This window comes from Cladophialophora psammophila (assembly GCF_000585535.1).
Source record: "Cladophialophora psammophila CBS 110553 chromosome Unknown aczJe-supercont1.9, whole genome shotgun sequence".
Taxonomy (NCBI): domain Eukaryota; kingdom Fungi; phylum Ascomycota; class Eurotiomycetes; order Chaetothyriales; family Herpotrichiellaceae; genus Cladophialophora; species Cladophialophora psammophila.
This window is the reverse complement of record NW_006912930.1, coordinates 44251-63177: the sequence shown is the minus strand read 5'-3', so window position 1 is coordinate 63177 and position 18927 is coordinate 44251. Positions and strand designations below refer to the sequence as shown.

The 18927-nt window shown below is 50.2% G+C and overlaps 9 protein-coding genes across 9 annotated transcripts; 7 read left to right on the top strand and 2 right to left on the bottom strand.

The window, feature by feature from the left end:
• Positions 1-371: 371 nt before the first annotated feature.
• Positions 372-1743, top strand: A1O5_06230 (acetylornithine deacetylase; the record flags this gene model as incomplete). Its single annotated transcript, XM_007746824.1, has 2 exons — positions 372-1182; positions 1262-1743. 2 exons carry the CDS (start codon positions 372-374, stop codon positions 1741-1743), a joined length of 1293 nt encoding a protein of 430 aa, XP_007745014.1.
• A 787-nt stretch (positions 1744-2530) lies between these two features.
• Positions 2531-3683, top strand: A1O5_06229 (uncharacterized protein; the record flags this gene model as incomplete). The annotated part of the gene is made up of 2 exons (XM_007746823.1): positions 2531-2798; positions 2851-3683. The coding sequence occupies 2 exons, from the start codon at positions 2531-2533 to the stop codon at positions 3681-3683; spliced, it is 1101 nt and encodes a 366-aa protein (XP_007745013.1).
• An 825-nt stretch (positions 3684-4508) lies between these two features.
• Positions 4509-5039, bottom strand: A1O5_06228 (uncharacterized protein; the record flags this gene model as incomplete). Its single annotated transcript, XM_007746822.1, has 1 exon — positions 4509-5039. One exon carries the CDS (start codon positions 5037-5039, stop codon positions 4509-4511), a length of 531 nt encoding a protein of 176 aa, XP_007745012.1.
• Positions 5040-5292: 253 nt separating this feature from the next.
• On the top strand, positions 5293-5521 carry A1O5_06227 (uncharacterized protein; the record flags this gene model as incomplete). Its single annotated transcript, XM_007746821.1, has 2 exons — positions 5293-5332; positions 5394-5521. 2 exons carry the CDS (start codon positions 5293-5295, stop codon positions 5519-5521), a joined length of 168 nt encoding a protein of 55 aa, XP_007745011.1.
• Positions 5522-7105: 1584 nt separating this feature from the next.
• A1O5_06226 (uncharacterized protein) lies at positions 7106-8178 on the top strand (the record flags this gene model as incomplete). Its single annotated transcript, XM_007746820.1, has 2 exons — positions 7106-7903; positions 7960-8178. 2 exons carry the CDS (start codon positions 7106-7108, stop codon positions 8176-8178), a joined length of 1017 nt encoding a protein of 338 aa, XP_007745010.1.
• A 39-nt stretch (positions 8179-8217) lies between these two features.
• Positions 8218-9126, bottom strand: A1O5_06225 (3-oxoacyl-[acyl-carrier protein] reductase; the record flags this gene model as incomplete). Its single annotated transcript, XM_007746819.1, has 2 exons — positions 8218-8960; positions 9093-9126. 2 exons carry the CDS (start codon positions 9124-9126, stop codon positions 8218-8220), a joined length of 777 nt encoding a protein of 258 aa, XP_007745009.1.
• A 786-nt stretch (positions 9127-9912) lies between these two features.
• A1O5_06224 (uncharacterized protein) lies at positions 9913-11839 on the top strand (the record flags this gene model as incomplete). The annotated part of the gene is made up of 7 exons (XM_007746818.1): positions 9913-10101; positions 10154-10224; positions 10277-10390; positions 10434-10528; positions 10576-10773; positions 10822-11025; positions 11079-11839. The coding sequence occupies 7 exons, from the start codon at positions 9913-9915 to the stop codon at positions 11837-11839; spliced, it is 1632 nt and encodes a 543-aa protein (XP_007745008.1).
• Positions 11840-13055: 1216 nt separating this feature from the next.
• On the top strand, positions 13056-15598 carry A1O5_06223 (uncharacterized protein; the record flags this gene model as incomplete). The annotated part of the gene is made up of 2 exons (XM_007746817.1): positions 13056-14253; positions 14307-15598. 2 exons carry the CDS (start codon positions 13056-13058, stop codon positions 15596-15598), a joined length of 2490 nt encoding a protein of 829 aa, XP_007745007.1.
• Positions 15599-16657: 1059 nt separating this feature from the next.
• Positions 16658-18677, top strand: A1O5_06222 (uncharacterized protein; the record flags this gene model as incomplete). Its single annotated transcript, XM_007746816.1, has 5 exons — positions 16658-16751; positions 16814-17489; positions 17551-17958; positions 18026-18050; positions 18132-18677. The coding sequence occupies 5 exons, from the start codon at positions 16658-16660 to the stop codon at positions 18675-18677; spliced, it is 1749 nt and encodes a 582-aa protein (XP_007745006.1).
• Between the last annotated feature and the right edge of the window lie 250 nt (positions 18678-18927).

Below are 18927 nucleotides of genomic sequence, written 5' to 3'. Positions count from 1 at the left end.
GGCGATTGCAAGAACAAGGAGATGAGTTACCTCTTGCACGGTATTGGAATTCGGAACTCCAAGTCTGACGAGGTCTCCGCGAATCCACCAAAGTCACCCCGGCGCAAACTTGGCTCATTGGAGCAGAGAAAACCCAAAAAGGCAAAGACAGCCGGCTGTTCGTTGTATTGTTATCGTCTATGAGTCGAAATGGAGATGTCCGTGCGGAGACGCCTCTATGCCTCCACAAGAGGACGGGACATAGCCATAACACTTCGTCCCATATTCCAATATCCGGCTGCAAATCTTCTACGGAAACCGTTGCATACAGTCCACCAGCTTCCTTGTCACACAGGCAAGGGAAACACGTTGAACCAGAAATAACATCAACCATGCCGGCCCTCTCTGATGACCTCGTTGCCGCTATCAAGCAGTCCGTCTCTGATGGCTTTGACCAGCAACTTGCCTACACGCAGAAATTAATCCGCTTCGGGGGCCAGCGTGGCCAGGAGACCGAGATCCAGAACTTCATCTTTCAGCAATTCGCGGACCGCGGCTATGACCCGGTCAAATTCGACATGGATGAGCAAGCGCTCTCACAGCACGTCGGCGCCGGCAGGTTCAGTAGCACGCATTCCCGCGCCCCGATTGTCGTGGGCACGCACAAGCCAAAAGCGCAACATACCGAGGGAAAGAGTCTCATCTTGAACGGGCATATCGACGTCGTCCCTCTGGGACCGGTTGATATGTGGAATGACGACCCGTATAGTGCCCGCATCGAGGGAGACAAGCTTTACGGAAGAGGCTCAGGCGACATGAGAAGCGGCTGCGCTGCAAATCTATGGGCTCTTGATGCGCTCAAACGTTGTGGACTCCAGCCAGCCTCCGAGGTGATCCTGCAGTCCGTCGTGGAGGAGGAGTCAACTGGCAACGGCACATTGATGACACACTTAAAGGGTTACAAGGCAGACGCTGTCCTCATCCCCGAACCAATGCAGGAACAACTTGTGCGGGCAAATGTGGGTGTCTTGTGGTTTCAGATCGAGGTTCGTGGTAGGCCAGTCCATGTCAGGGCTATGGGAACGGGAGTCAACGCTGTCGATGCATGCTGGAAGGTAGTGGGAGCCTTGAGAGAATTGGAAGCTGATTGGAATGAGCGCCATGTCAGCGCGCAATATTTCGAGAACGAGAAGCACCCTCTAAGTATGTCCCCCTTGTGCCCCTGTGCGGACAATTCAGACGCAGTGGTTGTAGAAGCGGCTAACTTTGAATCCTTGAACAGACCTGAACGTCGCAATCGTGAACGCTGGAGACTGGGCGAGTTCCGTCCCTGCCTGGTGCCGGATAGATTGTCGGATAGCAATCGTACCTGGTGTCAGTGCTAAATCCGCTGCAGACGAGATCGAGAAGAAGGTGGCGAATTTCGCTTGTAACGACCCTTACCTCAGCGCAAATCCGCCAAAGGTGATCTGGAACGGGTTTTACTCGGAAGGTTATGTGCTTGAGCCTGGGAGCGAGGCAGAGAATGTACTACGCCAGGCACACAAGCAGGCGACTGGCAAGGAATTGACATACCAAACATCGACCGCCTACCTTGATGCCCGCGTCCACAGTCTGTATGACAAAGTCCCCGCGCTGGTTTATGGCCCTATCAGCGGGGATATTCATGGCTTTGATGAATGGGTGAGCATCGAGAGTATCAAGAGAGTGACGATCGCAATGGCGCTGTTTATCGCAGAATGGTGTGGAGTAGAGAAGATATAATCGCTGCACAAACCATTTGATTCTTGCCGATTCCTTTCGCAACTTTCGCGTTTGTTTTGATCTTCCCCTGGCTCCTGGGACAGTATTGAGTTGCTTCATGCTCTCTGTCAGGGGGCAAGCACCGAGAACGGGCAAGTTTTCGACTATCCATTTTCGACTTCTGGTTGGTGGAATACTCGGCAAACTTGCCAAGACCGATGCATTTCTTGGCATATTTACTTTTGTCGTGAGGCCAGCAGTCACGAACAGGGATTCAGTCTCCCTTCGATAATCACTTCCGACAACACTCCACAATTCTTCTTTTTGTTTTGTTCACCTTTCCATCATGGCGTCCTTGAAGGCGCGTGTGGACGAAGTTATAAGAAGCGATGCTCTCAAAAATGGGTTACTTGAGGTATCTCGCTACTGACGTTGGTTTTGGCCGCCACTAACTCGTGGTAGGAGATGTTGGCAGACATCGAACAACTCACACAGCAACGCGATGCCGCGAGAAATGAGCTTGAGATGGCCCGAGATACTGCTCGCACATACTATCAGAAGATGGTCCAAGCAGAGTCGGAGAAGTCTCTAATAAAAACATCTATGGTGGCGAAGAGGAACCTACACCCCTTTCTTTTGCAGTGCTGACATTTTCTCAGGAGGAGCGCGATAGGTTCGTGCTTGTGTTGATTGACGGCGACAGTATGCCGGTAAGGTCGAATGAAAGCTGGATCCACCATTATAGGAGGCCTGAACCACCTGTTATGACTGACACTACCAGTTCCTGGATGATTTTGTTTCCAGAGGCATGGAAGGTGGAGAAGAGGCAGGCAAACACCTTCGAACCGCAATTTTGGAATACTACAAGACCAATACCAGATACCATGCTGATGACCGGGTCATCATTCGCGTCTATGCCAACTCTCACGGTCTGAGCAGAACTTATAAAGCAGCTAAAATCATTATCGAAGAAGCCGTCTTTGACCAATTCATGGTTGGGTTCAACAGAAGTCACCCGCTCTCAGACTACGTCGATGCAGGCAGCCACAAGGAGGCCGCTGACTCCAAAATGAAAGGTGCGTCAGATCCCTGGCTAATGCTACTGTAGATTGATTTGACTTCCCCAAGCAAACCTCGAGCTCTTCTATCGCAACTATCATTGTCAACACATTATCTTCGGTGGTTCTGCAGACAGCAGCTACGCTGGCTTTCTCGGTCCGTATGCACTCCCAAACACGCTCAACGATCGCATCACGCTCCTTGAGGGCCCAGCCTTCCCATTCGACCTCAAGAAAGTCGCCCAAGGATTCCATCAAATATCCTTCAAGACGATCTTTCGGTCAACCAAGATTCAAATCGCTCCGAATGGTACGATCGCCCTCACCGCTGGTGTCAAGAGACCTGCACCTGATACATTGTCAGTAGTGCGGGATCGCCAATCGCCGCGGCCTGCGACTACCGCTTTGACACCTCCCACGACCAAGCTTGCTTTAGTTGCCCAGCAGCCTGCGGCGCCGCCGATTGTTCCTTCGCCGATTGTTCCTTCGCCGATTGTTCCTTCGCCGATTATTTACCAGAACCAATATGGCCAGCGACTGGATATACCGCTCAAAATCGACAAGCAGTATCTCCAGTACCTCTACGATTTCAATTCACGTCTCTGCAACAATTTCTACCTGAAAGGTCACTGCCCGTACGGCGCGAATTGTGAGTGGGATCATTCACAAGTCCTCAACCAAGTCCAGCTCGATACCTTTCGATATAAAGCTCGAACATCCGCCTGCCGAAATGCGTTCTGTCAGGATCCTCAATGTCCACTTGGCCACATGTGTCCGCGCAATGGGGCATGCCACATCCCTGCGTGCAAATTTCTTCCGGAGATGCACAACATAGATGTTAGCCAAGTTTACGAATACAACACTGCAACCCACGAGAGGAAGAGGGTGTCATTGTCTGTCTAGGAGGAAATGCAACAAAAAATGTTGGTATCCTCTTCAGTTCTGGAGACACACTCTTCCTCGGCAGCACACGTCCTCCTATATGTTCTTGGATCGAGATGAGGAGAAAGCGTCGAAATTGTCGGTGTGCCCGTCTCTCTGAACTGCGACCAACCATCCTCTAGATTTGACCAAACGATGGCGCAAACGCACATCGCTGGTGCTTATCTGGACTTCATTTGAGTCAAGGGTTTCCTTGATTCATCCCTTCTGACAGGAGATCGTCGTACATTTCTTTACTTGCGCGATAAGATACCCTTTTGCATTGCTGCTTTCCTTTCAGCTTGCTGACATAGTTTTGCCATGAGCGAAGCTTCCCACCAATAACTAGAACCCTTCTCCTGCAATATGCGGCCCTTGCCTGCTACGCGGTGTGTCTCAAAAAAGCGATCTGAGAGTATGTGCGACACTCGCACGGAGCATACATACATCCACCATGGCTTGCCACGTGTTATAACAATAAAACACTTTCGCAATAAGACAAATTTTCCTCTCAGTTCTCTTCTCGCAATTCCACATATCCATATAAATGTTCTTCGACGCTCTGCCCATATCATCGAGGTGTCCCCAGAGCCATTCTTACTCCAAACGCCATGGTCATACCCGCTGTGATTCCTGATGAATGATGTACTCTCGCGATAGATGTGCACCATGTTTGACAGAGTCAGCGGTATTGTAGCGGATGATCTGTCTCTCTGAGGTGTCGGGCTTCATCGATAGCATCCCTCATGAGTTGGATGGCTGCAAGAGATGTGTCTGTTTACTTCTTCCCTTCCTGCCGCAGCGGTCTCACTCTTTCACGATAGCCATGCTCTTCCTCAATTCTCTTTCTCTCTGTTTGCTCTGCAGCTCCAATCGCTCAATGGCATATTGCAGTCTCTCTTTCTTCTGATGCAGTCGTTTCATTTCCAACATTCTCGCATCGCTCAAAGGCGGCGCAGGCTGCCCTGAATTGGCATTACGGAACGGCCGAGCACCATTATTACCACCGAAACTCGAAGTCCTTCTCCTGTTATCGTTCAGCCTCCCCTCAAGCAATTCAGATCTTGCTTTGAGACTCTCTTCCCTTCTTCCCAATTGATTGATGTGGTTGTCCGCCGTTGACAGTAGTTGGTTAATGGCTGGTACAATCTCGTCGACCAACGACTGCTGAGCTTCACGAAGCGTTGGTTCGGGAAGGAGTTCAAAGTGCTGTTGCGTTTGCAGTACTTTGCAGAGGCGAGGGAAGTCGGAGACGCCTTCGTCGAGTATTGAGATGCTAGATTCAAGAAGGGAGATGGAAGAGCGTAGGGAGGAGACAGCCGGGCCTAGAGTGGCCATCCTCAATGAAGATTGCTGGGTCACATTCAATTTGATCTTGCTCACTTTACCATCGGTAAACAACCCCGCCGCGACACGGGCGCGTGGAGAGTCATCCCAAGCCAGAGCAAACTCACCAAAAGTGCCAAGAGATTTACCAATCAGGTTTAGCTCAAATCAAGCTCGAGAACCCCCAAGTTCTCCCGAAGCTCATTGACGATAGAACTTCCTTCACGCAAGCTCGCCATTATCTCGCAAACACCCTCCTCTCAAAATGCCCGGTTTCATTCCCAAGAAGTTCCCCGGCAAAGTTGGTACGTCGTGCTGCGACCCTCTTCTCTCAAATCTGGAAGCACTAACCGCTGTAACCCACAGCTGAGCCGATGGTGCCTTTCTACGCTGCTGGTCTTATTGTCCTGTATGCCATCAATGCTGGTGCAAATGCCATGATGAACTGTAAGCCCCATCTCCTCTACCACCTCTCATTACGGGATTCCCGTTGATAGAAGGCACGCGATTCCGACGCAGGGGGCTAACGAATTTTGGATGAATAGCGGAAGAGTACAAGAACGATCCTCGAAACCCTAATGCAAAGCCTGAGGCAAACGGTGCACACTAAAAAACGACGGTCAAGGAGGTCAAGATGCTGAGTGCAAGATGTAAGAGGTTACATGCGTGGAATCGGCGACGAAAAGCTGCGGGTGAGGCAATTGTACATACAACAATTACAAGCATAGACACGGGCTGGAAAATGGGATGAAACCGCAAAGAATTCATTGCGCTTGACGCTCACCTGGAAAGCCATTACTATTTGATCGTCAAGTCTACTGCAATCTGTTACGGAAAAAGGCCAAGGTTTCTTCCGAATCATCCTCCGCTATCCTCCATATGCTCTAATTGTTTGGTCCATGCCGAGTCGAAAAGGCGCTATGTGTATATTTCTCGAAGGACCGCTAATCCATTCAGCGATTGAATCGACAGCGTTGCAAAAGCTCGCTCGGTAAAGGAAGGGAGCTCTCGTCGTTCATTTTGGACCTACGTTCCCAGAGCCCATCGTCCTAATGTCAGGGGGGGTATGAAAGCATGTACTCGAGAACCGAAGTCGGTGAAGCTCGGCCAAAATTCCAACGGTCTGGAGCCTCGTTCTAGCTCTGCTGTCCTACATGCCTTCAGAGAAGCCATCATCGTTATCGAACCACTCGGAGAGCGTTCATTGATCAATCGAAAGAAAGAAAGAAAGAAAGAAAGAAAGAAAGAAAGAAAGAAAGAAAAAACACTACTATTTCTCTAACATTCCTGCCCACTCCTGAGTTCGAACTCCAGCCAACGTCTCTCTCCCCTGCCCTCCTTCCATCTAGCAGAATTGAACTGAGTAGCCAAAAAACTCAAACGTGTGAGAAAACCCCGCGAAGGAATTTTTTTGTGCTGCATTCACTTGGTTCAATGAGGTCATGCTCCCACTTGTAGCTTATTTCGTATATTTCTCAGCTCCTACGCACTTGTGGGGAACCACTATGATCATATCCGAAGTCATCATATCTGCCGAGTTAGGGAGTTACTGTACTAAGTAGAGCTCCTACGTTTCAATGATGCTTGGCTATTTCACAGCTGGCTGCGAGTTAGGGAGATGAGATGATGTCAAGACTGTGGACGAGACTTATTCTTCCGCCATTTCACCGGTCGAATGTGGCAGACATTTGCGGGACTAAAATTCATATCCTCGACTTTTCGGTGCTTTTGTTGCCAGGTGACTTGTTTGGCTAAATCAAGGGGAGGGAGGTTGTCGGGGATGACGAGGCTGCAGGGGACGCCCTCGATATCAACTTCACGGAAAGCCTCCCTTTTCGGACCTCGGCACAAACTCTTCTCGGGGAAATACTCTATGTCATGGCTCGAGAACTTCTACTAGTATCCCTCAAGCTGTCCTCTCAATGGTGCTTTTGAATGAGGGTGTTTTGGGACCGTCACTTACGTCCTTGTCTTCTTTCTTCTATGCATCCCTCGATTGACGGAAGCAGAACTCTGAAGTACTACCCGCTCAGAGTGTGGATAGAACAAAGGTCCGTTGTCGTCGTCACTTAGCGACCATGAAAGCCATACAGATCAACCAGTATGTCAAGACTTATGCCGAGCTGTGCGCCAGGGACGTGCCAGCGCCAACACCAAAGGAGGATCAAGTACTAGTCACAATCACCCACAGCGCGCTCAACCACGTCGACCTCCTTTACAGCCGTGGCGCGCACCAGAACAACCACAGCGGCCTGGTCAAGCCCCCATTCGTCCTGGGCCTTGAGTTCGCGGGGGTTGTTGCATCGGCACCTCCGACGTGCGGGTTTATAGCCGGTGATCGAGTCTGGGGAGCTGGCGTCGGCGGGTTCGCAGAGCAGATTGCAGTGCCGCCATCGGCGCTGCAGAGATTACCCACGGGATGGACGCTGCGCGATGCTGCGGGCGTGGGTGCCGCCACTGCGCCCGTGAGCTATGGGGCCTTGGTCCGGATCGCGGAGGTTAAGGCCGGGCAGGTCGTGCTGGTCCATGCCGCGGCTGGGGGACTGGGCGTTGTGGCTGTCCAGATCGCCCATGCGCTCGGGGCGAAGGTCATTGGCACGGTGGGCAGCGAGGAGAAGGCCGAAGTCGTGAGGAAACTGGGGGTTTTGGGCGTGGTAAGATATGACGCAGAAGGGTGGGAGAAGGAGGTGCTCAAGCTTACGGACAATGTTGGAGTCGATTCCGTGTATGACACCGTCGGGTTGGTTGAGAAGAGTATCCGATGTCTAAGGTTTGGTGGAAATGTCGTCATTGCTGGGTTTGCCGGGCTCGGTGGGAAGATGGAGACGCTCGCCATGAACAGAGTGCTTCTCAAGGGCGTAAGGTTGTTGGGATACGTGAGTATACCGCTTCCCTCCTGACCCCGGGACCCAACAGCTGACTTGCTGCGCAGAGATACGGCGAAACAGGCAGACGAAATCCAAAGGAGAATGAAGAGGTATGGAGAGGTCTCAATAAAATGCTCGAAGGTGGCAATATCAAGCCCGTCATCTACGGGTCATATTCTGGCCTAGAAAGCGTTCCAGGGGCTCTGAACGACCTCGCGGCACGGAAAGTCTGGGGGAAGGCCATTGTGGAGATCCAGACACCCATGGCACAGGCCAAGTTATGACTTTTCTCCGAACTGTCTTCATCAGATGAACATCTCGAATCAATTCATGACCAACCCTCCATCAACCACTATTTGTTGGCCAGTCACAGCACGGGCCCACGGGCTAGCAAAGAACAACACCGCACCAGCCACTTCCTCAGCTGTTGTGACTTTTCTCAGGGGTGTTACGGCCTTGATGTGATCGAACACCTCTTTTGGAGTGCTTGCGCTGGCATCGGTGATCTGCAAGAGACCCGCAGAGACCATGTTGACGGTGACGCTCTTTGGTCCTAGGTCGGCTGCACATGTTCTGGTGAATGCCAGCAACGCTCCCTTGGCTGCAATATAATCGTGGTAAGGCACTACGGGATTCTGAAACAAGTTCGAGCCAATGTTGATGATGCGGCCGTAGCCTAGCTTCTCAAAACCCGGAAGAGCTGCCTGCGTGGTGTTCAAGGCTCCTCGAAGAAATCCCTGCAGCTGCACATCGAAGTTCGACCAGGTGAGATCGGAGACTTTGGGCCTTGCGTCTCCATTGAAAGCAAAGTCGCCCACCATAGCGTTGTTTACGACGCACGATATTGGCCTACCGAAGTGGCGCTCAGCAGCTCTGAAAAGTTCTTGGACTTGGTTGGCATCGGTGACATCGGCTTGGAACAAAAGATGATCCCCCCTGTCAAACCCGAGATTTTCCGCGAGCCCTCGCATGTAGAATTCAGTCTTTTTGAAATAGTTTAGGATGACCTTCGCCCCTTCATTGTGGAACGCCCTCGCAATGGCTAGACCAAGACCGCGAGATGAGCCTGCAAATTTAGGCAATGAGTATACCTTTAGATTTAGAGAGAAGGCAGTGAAGGGTAATGGTCCGTCATTTGCCGCAGTGGATGACGCTGCTCATACAAACGGATATGTCCTGTAGAGCAGAGCGTACTCACCTGTGACAAGGACAACCTGGTCTTTGAGACTCATGATTTCTGATCTCTCACATCTATTATTGTATGGTAGCCAGCGGGGAAGGAGAGTGCAGCATGTACAATCTGATGTGGGGAGGAGATGGCAGCCTTTGCTTGAAGGCCTCGGATAGTTTTATTTGTTTATACACAGATAATTAATATGATTCCGTCTGACAGCGAAACCGTCGTCACACCCAACTCACCCCTTGCACACCCTCAAGACACTCCCTCTTGACTCGCCTGCCTGACCTGCCTGACCTGCCTCGCCTGCCTAGGCTGCTACGCGACATGACGCCTGGTCAATCTATCATTTTTCAGGGTTTACATCTTCTGTCAAGCCTAGAAAGAGCGACGGGAAGCTGTGGCCCGTACCTTAAGCCGACATTGCTGTCACATTGCAACTGACCACCAACCATCACTTAAATCCCACGCATCTTCCAGACTCTGTTGCCGAATGTCTACAAATCGCTGCCAAATTTAATGTAATCACAAGGGAGCAGATTTTCGACCGCCAACCACAAGTTCGGAAATACTCGGTATATACCATGGCATCGAGATACACATCTGTGAAACGGAGTTGGCCGTGACGGCAGACAAAGTCGCAGGTATATACTCGGTACAAGGAGCGCCATTCCCTTCAACCCTTGCAGACTCAGCTTCTCAACCCCGCTGCAGGGTCCATTAGCAAGCTTGTAGGCGGTGAGATATCAGGCCATATCACTCAGGGTACGACCGTTTTTCCTATTCCTCTTCTTTTCACTTCTCTCGTCCCTGTCTCGTCATTTAAATGGCCCTCGACGCCATGGCTTCACCTCACCTCAATGACGTCAAGCAAATATCAGATATCGAGCTCACAGTTGCTGCAGGGCCATCATCACCAAGTGATGTAGAAGTCTTCGATGATAGCGCTGGCCATGTCCTGGAGAAATATAGAGGAACATCTGCCGACCTGCGGGACATGAACATTATGGGCAAAAAGCAGGTCCTCCGGGTACCAAATCCCCCTCTCTGAGCATGCAGTGCGCAGTATTGACTACCCTCAGCGGAACTTCAATTTTATTACAATGCTCGGCTTCGCATCAACCTGTGTAGCCAGTTGGGAAGGCATCCTTACGTCCGACACAACCCAGTGTTTCTACGTCGTTCCTCATACCTGACATTGGCAGATACCTTGGTTTTGTTCTCACTGACGGTGGCACTCCGCTTCTGTTCTGGGGCTTTATTGCATGTGCCGCTGGACAGACACTAGTGTATGCCAGTATAGCAGAAATGGCTTCTATGTAAGCCCATGATAACCCCATGCACATGCATGAACCGCTAAAGTATCTCCAATGGGTCACCCACAGCAGGTGGTCAATATCACTGGGTGTCGGAATTTGCTCCTCGACGAACGCAGAAGATCCTCAGTTACTTTTCCGGTATGCTTTCACCTATCTCCAAATATATTCGACACTCACGCCTCTAGGCTGGCTCACTGCCATTGGCTGGCAGGTGTATCTTGCCAGTGTGTGCTTCTTAGTTGGCACGATCATTCAGGGACTGATTGTACTGAATGACTCGACCTATGTCTATCAAAGATGGCACGGGACCTTGTTGTCCATCTCTATTGTCGTCTTTTGCATTATTTTCAACACTGCTCTGGCGTCGCGACTTCCAATCATAGGTAACCCAAGAGTCCCCTCCCTTTGCTGACTGGGCTAAATCTTCACAGAGGGCATGGTGCTGATCCTCCACATTTTGGGCTTCTTTGCCATCATCATCCCGCTCTGGGTCATGGCACCACGCGGCAATGGACATGTCGTTTTGCTCGAATTTACCAACTATGGCGGCTGGTCGAGTACCGGTCTATCAGCAATGATTGGCTTACTTGCTCCCATGGCCGTTCTTGTTGGCTACGACTGTTCCGTGCATATGTGTGAGCAACCTCTTTCCGCAGCTAAACAAACACTTGGCTAACTATCCCTTTAGCTGAGGAAATCAAAGATGCCTCCGTTACCCTTCCCCGCGCCATCATGGGCTCCGTCGTCGTCAACATCACACTCGTCTTCATTGTGATAATCACTATTTGTTTCACGCTTGGCGACGCTGCAAGCGTCCTGGCATCTCCCACCGGCTATCCCTTTATCCAACTCTTCTACAACGCGACCCAATCATACGTCGGCACCAATGTCATGACCGCAATTATCATTGTTATGCTCTCTGCCTGCGCCGTTTCCGAAGTGGCTGCTGCCTCGCGCCAAATCTGGTCCTTTGCTCGTGACGCTGGTCTGCCCGGCCACAGCTGGCTCTCCAAGGTTTCTCCCAGCTGGAACATCCCAGTCCCTGCCGTCGCCGTTTCTCTCACCATCTCTGCACTTCTCTCCCTCATCAACATCGGCTCTGCCGTCGCTCTCAATGCTATTACGTCACTTGGCGCCATTGCAGTTCTGATCTCCTATTTCCTCACCATCAGTTGCGTCGTCTACCGCCGGCTCCAAGGGCCAGTGCTTCCCGCACGCCGGTGGTCACTCGGAAGATGGGGCCTTGCCATCAACTGCGCAGCTTTGGCGTTCCTCGTACCATTGATCTTCTTCCTCACCTGGCCCCTTGTGACACCCGTTACGGCAACGACAATGAACTGGTCGAGTGTCATGATGTGTGGCACTTTGATTTTAGCCGCGATCTACTACGTCTTCAAGGGGAGGAAAGAATACGTTCCTCCTGTTGTACACGTCAAGCGTCAAGAGTGAAGACAAAGTTGCAGTGGAAAGTCTGATATCCGCCGCCACAGCGCTGAATGGAGAGCATGACTACTATCATAGCTTAATGCCCGCCCGGGCCGCCACTCCCGGACGACCGAGGAATTATCCAGCTATTAGCTCAAACATAACAAGTACTTGTTCGAGCATGGGTCATGCTCTTGACATATCGGCAGAGCACCCATGATCTGGTCGGTTATACCGTCCATAATGCCACGATCATTAGATTCTAGAAATCTCAAGAAACTCAGACCACCAAAGTCACGAGATTGATCTATCGCAAGAAGGAATGTCGATGCCAGTTCGTTTAGACTTGCTTCCCCCGGATTTACTTGCTCCAGATTATGGGTCAATACGAACTGGCTGCAAGCGTGGCGCGTTAATCACCCGAGAAAAGCGAATCACCCGAAACCCCCGGCGGGATGTCGGCTCTCGCCTACTTTTGTTCGAACTATCAGTTTAGCTGCTCCAGTCAATGTGACACTCGCAGCGAGCACGAAGACAAAATCGAAACAGATTGAAAACATTGCGGCCAGATACTGCCGCTTCTGACTCATACATCGCGAACTCAGAGCCGAGCTGGGATTCTTGTCTGGACTCTTGATTCGGGAGGAGCCCTAATGCCCTCACTTTTTGAATACCCTCAAATACCTTGGGAGGATGTGCCAAACCAGAATCTGACGGATGCTGGTCAGGAATTCCACGCCAGAGCTTTCCGCTTTCGCCTGTCGCTCTTGTGTCACACCTCCCATTTCAGCCCTCATTTGGCGTGATCAAGAGCCACAGCCGCCTAATCAGGAAGGAGGCGTGGCTGGCTTCTTGGCTCTTGTTCGTATTAGTCCTCCGAAATGTGGTTTGATTCAGAAAAGAGATGCAGCAACACCGCCATCGAGTGATTCCTTTGGCCCGGGGGCTCAGCCAGGCCAAACAACACATTGCTCGCTACACCATCAACTACACCGTTCAGCCTTACAGCTCAAGTCTGATTAGTTGAAAGGCGTCTGGCAGTGGTGCGAAGCTCGAGAGACAGTCTGGAGTGGAATGAGACGGAAGACTGGTTCCCCGGCCTCATTTGAGCAAGTGCAGAAGTTCTATAAGAACGACCCGATGTTCTCAATTTCTGTAACCACCAAACCGCCTAGATCAAGACCGATCCCGACTTCGATTGATCACACTGCGCATCTATTACAAATTTCACTCCCCAAAAATGGAGTCAGAATCATCCAAGAACGCAATGAATGGTTTCTCATTTGAGTCTTCGACCGCGGCGACCGAGCCCGTCGGTGTTCTAGAAGAGAGAATTGAAGTACGGTGGCTAAATACTGAGGAATCTACTCAGGATTTGCGGAAAATAGACACCGAGAAAGTCAAGCGTGCCGAAGAAGACATGAGAGACTACAAAGATTATGTGGATAAGCTCTGTTTTCGCCTCCCACGATCCTTCGAACGTCTGAAGAAGTTCTTGGAAAGAGGCAACTGCACATGCACCCCCGATTGTCAATGCTTTTACAGAGCTACCAAAGAGGATTGGGGATCTTGCACGTGTGTTACCACAGGAGGTAACTGCGACTGTACCGAAATAGTGGACACCAACGAAAAGGATCCCCGGACCAAGAAACACAAGACAAGGAGAACGTGCTACTGTCCGAGAAGGGCTTATTGTGCCACCAGAATTCCAGATCAGCTGGAGAACCCAGCAGTGCAGGATTTTGTGAGGATATACTCTATCAACCCAAAGCAGGAATCCAATTGGGATGAGTTCTTGAAAGTGGATGAGTATCGTGCAAGTAACCCCACAGATTTTCGAAGGCTTCAGATGCGGCTGTATACGGATCCCCATTTTCAGTCCCGGAGGAGTCGGCAGAAGCGTGTATCAGCTGAAAACGAGTTGGAGACTCAGGATGAAGAACTTTTCCCCAAGGACGAATGCCAAATCATCACAGTGAGCCATCTCAGCCCGATTATTACCCAACTCCTAGGAGCAAAATTCCAAATTTCCGCGGACTTTTTCAACCGTCACCTCCCTGGAACGGAAGCTATTTCTGGGAGACTCGTATCCAGGCTACCGTCATCAGTACAAATAGATTTTGATGAAATCTATGAAAGTAGTCTAAGAGCGGGCGAAATATGGCCGCAAGCAAAGCTCGAAACGCAAGATGACTACGCTATCGAAGGGCACAATACTATCAGAGAAAATATCGAAAAGCACTTTCTATTTCCAGTTGGGTGGGACCACTTCCCCATCTCGAGACAAGATTTCATAGCCAGCACAACCAATGTCGGCTTAAAGTCTGGTTACGAAGTCTTGCTAAAGGACCATAACGACAAGATGAAGAATGTCTTCCAATTCAATCTTTTACATCGGATATCAATCTATTCTGAACCCGTTGGTCATCCACGAACAGGTCAGTCTCCCTTTACCCTGTCAGGTGGACAAGAAATAATCTAATACCTTTAGCGATTATAATATTTTATCCGACACTACCGGTCCATGCGCCAGGGGTTGCCAAAAAAGCACAGGAAAAAGGTCTACCTGTTGACGAGCAGCCGTGCGAATGTAGCCTCCACCCTAACGAGAAAGCAATCCGCTTCCGATCCATCCCAAACGCAATCCCCACGCCTCCAGATTTTCACGCGATCGAGAATGACAAGGAGCTAAAATGTTGGGAGGTTCAACGACAAAAGCAAGCTTTTGCGTCTGCATACGACATTGTGTTAAAAATCCAGCTTAAAAATTGCTTTAACGAAAACCGAAAGAGGCCGAAATCGAAGCAAACCATCCTGAAAGAGCGGTTTGGTCCTAATGGCAGCGACACTAGCACCAATCATAAGTCGAAATCGACAGATGTTGATAAATTTATTCGAATATTCGCGGCTCCAGTGTTCCGCCTTGTTTCTGCGAACTGGGCACGCCTTGTCGTTCGGCGAAGCTTTGATCTCGACTTGTTGGAATGGCGATCCTCAAACTGCCTTCGAAGCACTACAGTGGAAGAGATCAAGTCGAGGCGGGTGGCCATCACTCGGCATCAGAGGGATATCAACGCAAGTATCGACATTCTTCATTCTCTGGCATGGGGAGAGCGGCATCGTGACCTGGAGGAAACCCACCAATCACTTCCATCGATTAATCTAGGCCGCCCAAACGGCTTTCTCAAAGAGAATGAAGATCCGGACTCTTGGTGGAGTATCTATTGGGACTTTTATGAACTGAAGCAATCTATGGACGCCCTCGAAAAAAGAGCAACCAAGATTTACGATAGCCTGGTGGGAGAGATTCAAGTCGTCAGTCTGGAGAACTCGGAGAGCTGCAGCAGACGCGCTCAGACTCTGAATAGAGTTGCGTTTCTCTTCACACTCATTCTGCTGCCGTTCACCGCCGTCCCTGCAGTCTACCAAACGACAAAAGGCAAGGATGCGCCGGCGGACGGCGCCAGCTTTGCTAGATGGATCTGCTATTGCATCCTTATCGTCTTTGCAGTAATGGTCAGCTTTGTCATGCTCTTTGATCTCTGGGACATGGACTACCTGCATCAGCATGGTTGGATAAGGCCCATCAAATCACGGTGGGAACATGTCAAGGAATATTTGGTGGAAAGGGACGCATGGAAAGGAGTGATTCAAAATGTGAACGACCAGCGAGGTTGGCACGAGCGCAACTGGCCTGCACTCTCGTCATTACCAGGTTTCCGCTGGTGCCGAAGGTTCGAGCCACGGCTGCCACCTGGAGACCCAGTGGACACATTGCCTTGAAAGATATATCACTCACTTATCCGCGGGTCTTTGAGATTGGATCGGAGTCGATGGTGATCAAGATTCGAGGCTCGAGATTCCAGATGTATTGTCTCTACGAGCAGTTCAAGAGGGCTTGGTGGTTCATTTGCATCTTTGATAGGATGAAACTTTTCTGAAAACCCATTAATTTTGAGTACATAGTATAGGCTAGGTACATGTGGCCTCATGCTCCTAGACCAGGCCCCCAGACCAACAGGAAATTGGACCCCAACATCCGATTCGTGAACAACAGATACACGGATCCCGTTTAGTTTTAAACAAGTATATCTAGCTATATTGACCAACTTAGGCCAATTTGTATATAGGCGGCAAGAATCGTCTTCAGAAAGAGCTCAGATGGATACGTGGACACATGCAAGTCGTGGTAGTATAGAGTACGAGGTACGGAGGTAGTTATCACATGGAACGAAAGGAAAGAGAGGAAGGAAGGGAAGAGTGGATAGGAGAGGCTTATAGCCTTCGGTAAGCCTTCCCTAGACAGCCCAGCTCTTAGCGTATACACACGACAGTATTCACTTTCTCGACCTGTCCTCCCTCTTCCCTTTATGATGATCAACGGCACTCTTTAAATGTCTGCTGCAGTTGAGGCTGGCGTTTTATATATCACCACCTTCTCGTTTTCTGAGGAGAGCAAATCTTTGCACTTCAAATTCTTGTTCTGCTAAGCTTAACTTCCCGACAAGAATGCCATCTCCTGCACCAAGTTAACCGACGCGGGCAGCCGAGGAATTAGACCCAAAAAGACATGAAATCTAGCCATGGTAGATAAATGGCTGGGTCGTGACATGGCAAAAAGTCAGATTTATTCCCAGCCTCAAGAATACCGCAATATCACAGTTGGAATTTTCCTGGTGAGATTTCCAGGGGAAAAAGTATGGATCGTCAAAAACGACCGTTGCGAATATGTGTAAGCAATTTCGATTGCTAGGCCATGAGGTGTCTAAGTCTAAAGCGAAATTCCAAATATAGGGTGTCAGCGGGTCAGCTCTCGATAGGCGGCACGGCTTCGAAGCCGTCATGAAGTCTACCGAGCAGATCGATTTTATCACAGGAGACTGGATGTCTGAGGGAAACATGACGACTTCGGCATTGAGAAAGCTCAGCAGAGAAAGTATGCTCTGTCCCCTGGCATTGTGAGATCTCCGCTCACTTTCTTTTTTATGACAACAGCAGATTCAAACTTGCAGACATATGGCTTTGAAAAATCGTTTTTGACCTCAATTACACCGCATCTTCAGGGCATTGAAGTGCGAAAGGTCAAGGTGGTGGTCAATGCTGGTGCTGCAGAGCCCGATTGTCTTTGCCAAAAGCTTGACAAGGTAATCCAGGATCAAAGACTAGGGTTGCAGACAGCCTGGATATCTGGTGACAACGTTCTCAGCTCTCTTCGAGAGGCTTCTTCCAAAGGTCAGACAGGGTTGATCAACATCAAAACCGGAGAGCCTCTTGAAGCCATTCCGAAAGAGACTGTCTTTGCTCAAGCCTACCTGGGGGCTCGGGGCATCGTGAAAGCCCTGGAAAAGGGCGCAGACATCGTGATATGCGGGAGAGTTGCTGATGCGAGTCCCGCCATGGGTGCTGCTATATGGTGGCACCAATGGGGCCCGGAACAGCACGAGCAGCATGCCAATGCCTTTGTAGCGGGCCATTTGATCGAATGCTCGACATACGTCACTGGGGGGAATTTTTCCGGATTTAAGACAGTACCAGGTGTTGAAGACTTGGGGTTTCCCGTCGCAGAGATTTCGGACAGTGGTGAGGTCGTCATCACCAAACTTGCCCATTCTGGCGGCGTGGTGAATGCGGACACGGTCACAGCACAGCTGCTTTATGAAATCCAGGGGCCGTTGTACGGGAGTGTTCTCGTTTGTGGTGACAAGCAAAGCGTATATGGACTGACAAGTCTCCAGATACTATCATTCGGATGTTACAGCACAGCTAGACAAGATCTCGCTCGAAAGTGTTGGCCCAGACAGGATCCAGCTCAGAGGCGTGGTTGGGCTCCCGCCTCCTCCGACGACAAAAGTAGGCTTCACAGGGAGAACCCGCTTCAAAGCAGAGCTACATTGGTCTCTGGTCGGCCTTGATATTGCAGCAAAGGCCGACTTGCTCAAGGAGAATCTCGCGTCCAGCTTGGGAAAGTCGGAGTTGTCCAGATTTTCTCTCGTCAACTTCACCACCCATGGTGTTTGCCCTGAAGATCCAACATCTCAGAACGATGCCACCGTTGACTTTCGCATTTTTGTCCAGGCCGACTCTCAGGAGGACCTTACATACGACAACTGGATCGAACCTGTTCTGAATGTCATTATGTGTTCGTAAGGAAATGATCTCACCCATACCTCCTTCTCTTGCTTAGGTACCTATTGACTTTGTCTGTATCAGATATCCTGGAGCCACCATGCAGCCCGTGAGCAATCTTTGTGCTTCTTTCATTTAGCTTCCTCTCAGACCCCTGAGCTTGTAAAATAGACTGACAAATTTGTTGCAGGCCATTACCGCCGGAATTCCTCAGCCGTACAATGAATATTGCGTTAGACTCATGCCACAACGTATGATTCAACACAAAGCACACATTGCTACAAATTCCTACGCCATCCCGCCGCCTACTGTCACCCAAATATACCCTGTACAGCAGCAAACCTACGAGGTCTCCGAGCCCATCGATCTCGCCATTCTCGGAGAGACAGTAAAGGCTCCTCTGGGCTTTATCGTACATGCCCGATCTGGAGATAAAGGTAGCAATGCCAATGTTGGATTCTGGGTTCGCCACGATGATGAATACAATTGGCTACGTACGCTTTTGACCGTCAAGAAAGTCAAAGAGCTGCTCGGCAGCGAGTACCGGGCAGGTAACAAGATGGACCGCTTCGAGATCCCTGGCCTCCGTGCGGTACACTTCCTGCTTCATGAACACCTGGATCGAGGGATAAACAGCACCAGCACGTATGATATTTTGGGTAAAAATGTTGCCGAGTTCTTGCGAGCTCGACATGTCAACTTACCCAAGAAATTTCTGGAGCGGGGCCCAATCTAACTGCTGCCGTTGATAGGGGTTACACATTGATGACAGACTCTGCCAGAAGTAAATAAGCTGATCAATACGAGCTATTTGCATTTTGTCCCGAACTCAAAGGACGCCACTTCGGCCTGGTAGTGGCATCATCCTCTCACATGGCAACCTGTTATATTTGATGGGTTAATATACATATCTTCAATTGTATGACGTCTCTTAGTCGAGAACAGAGGGATAGTCCAAATTTTAATCTTAATATAGGTCACACGAG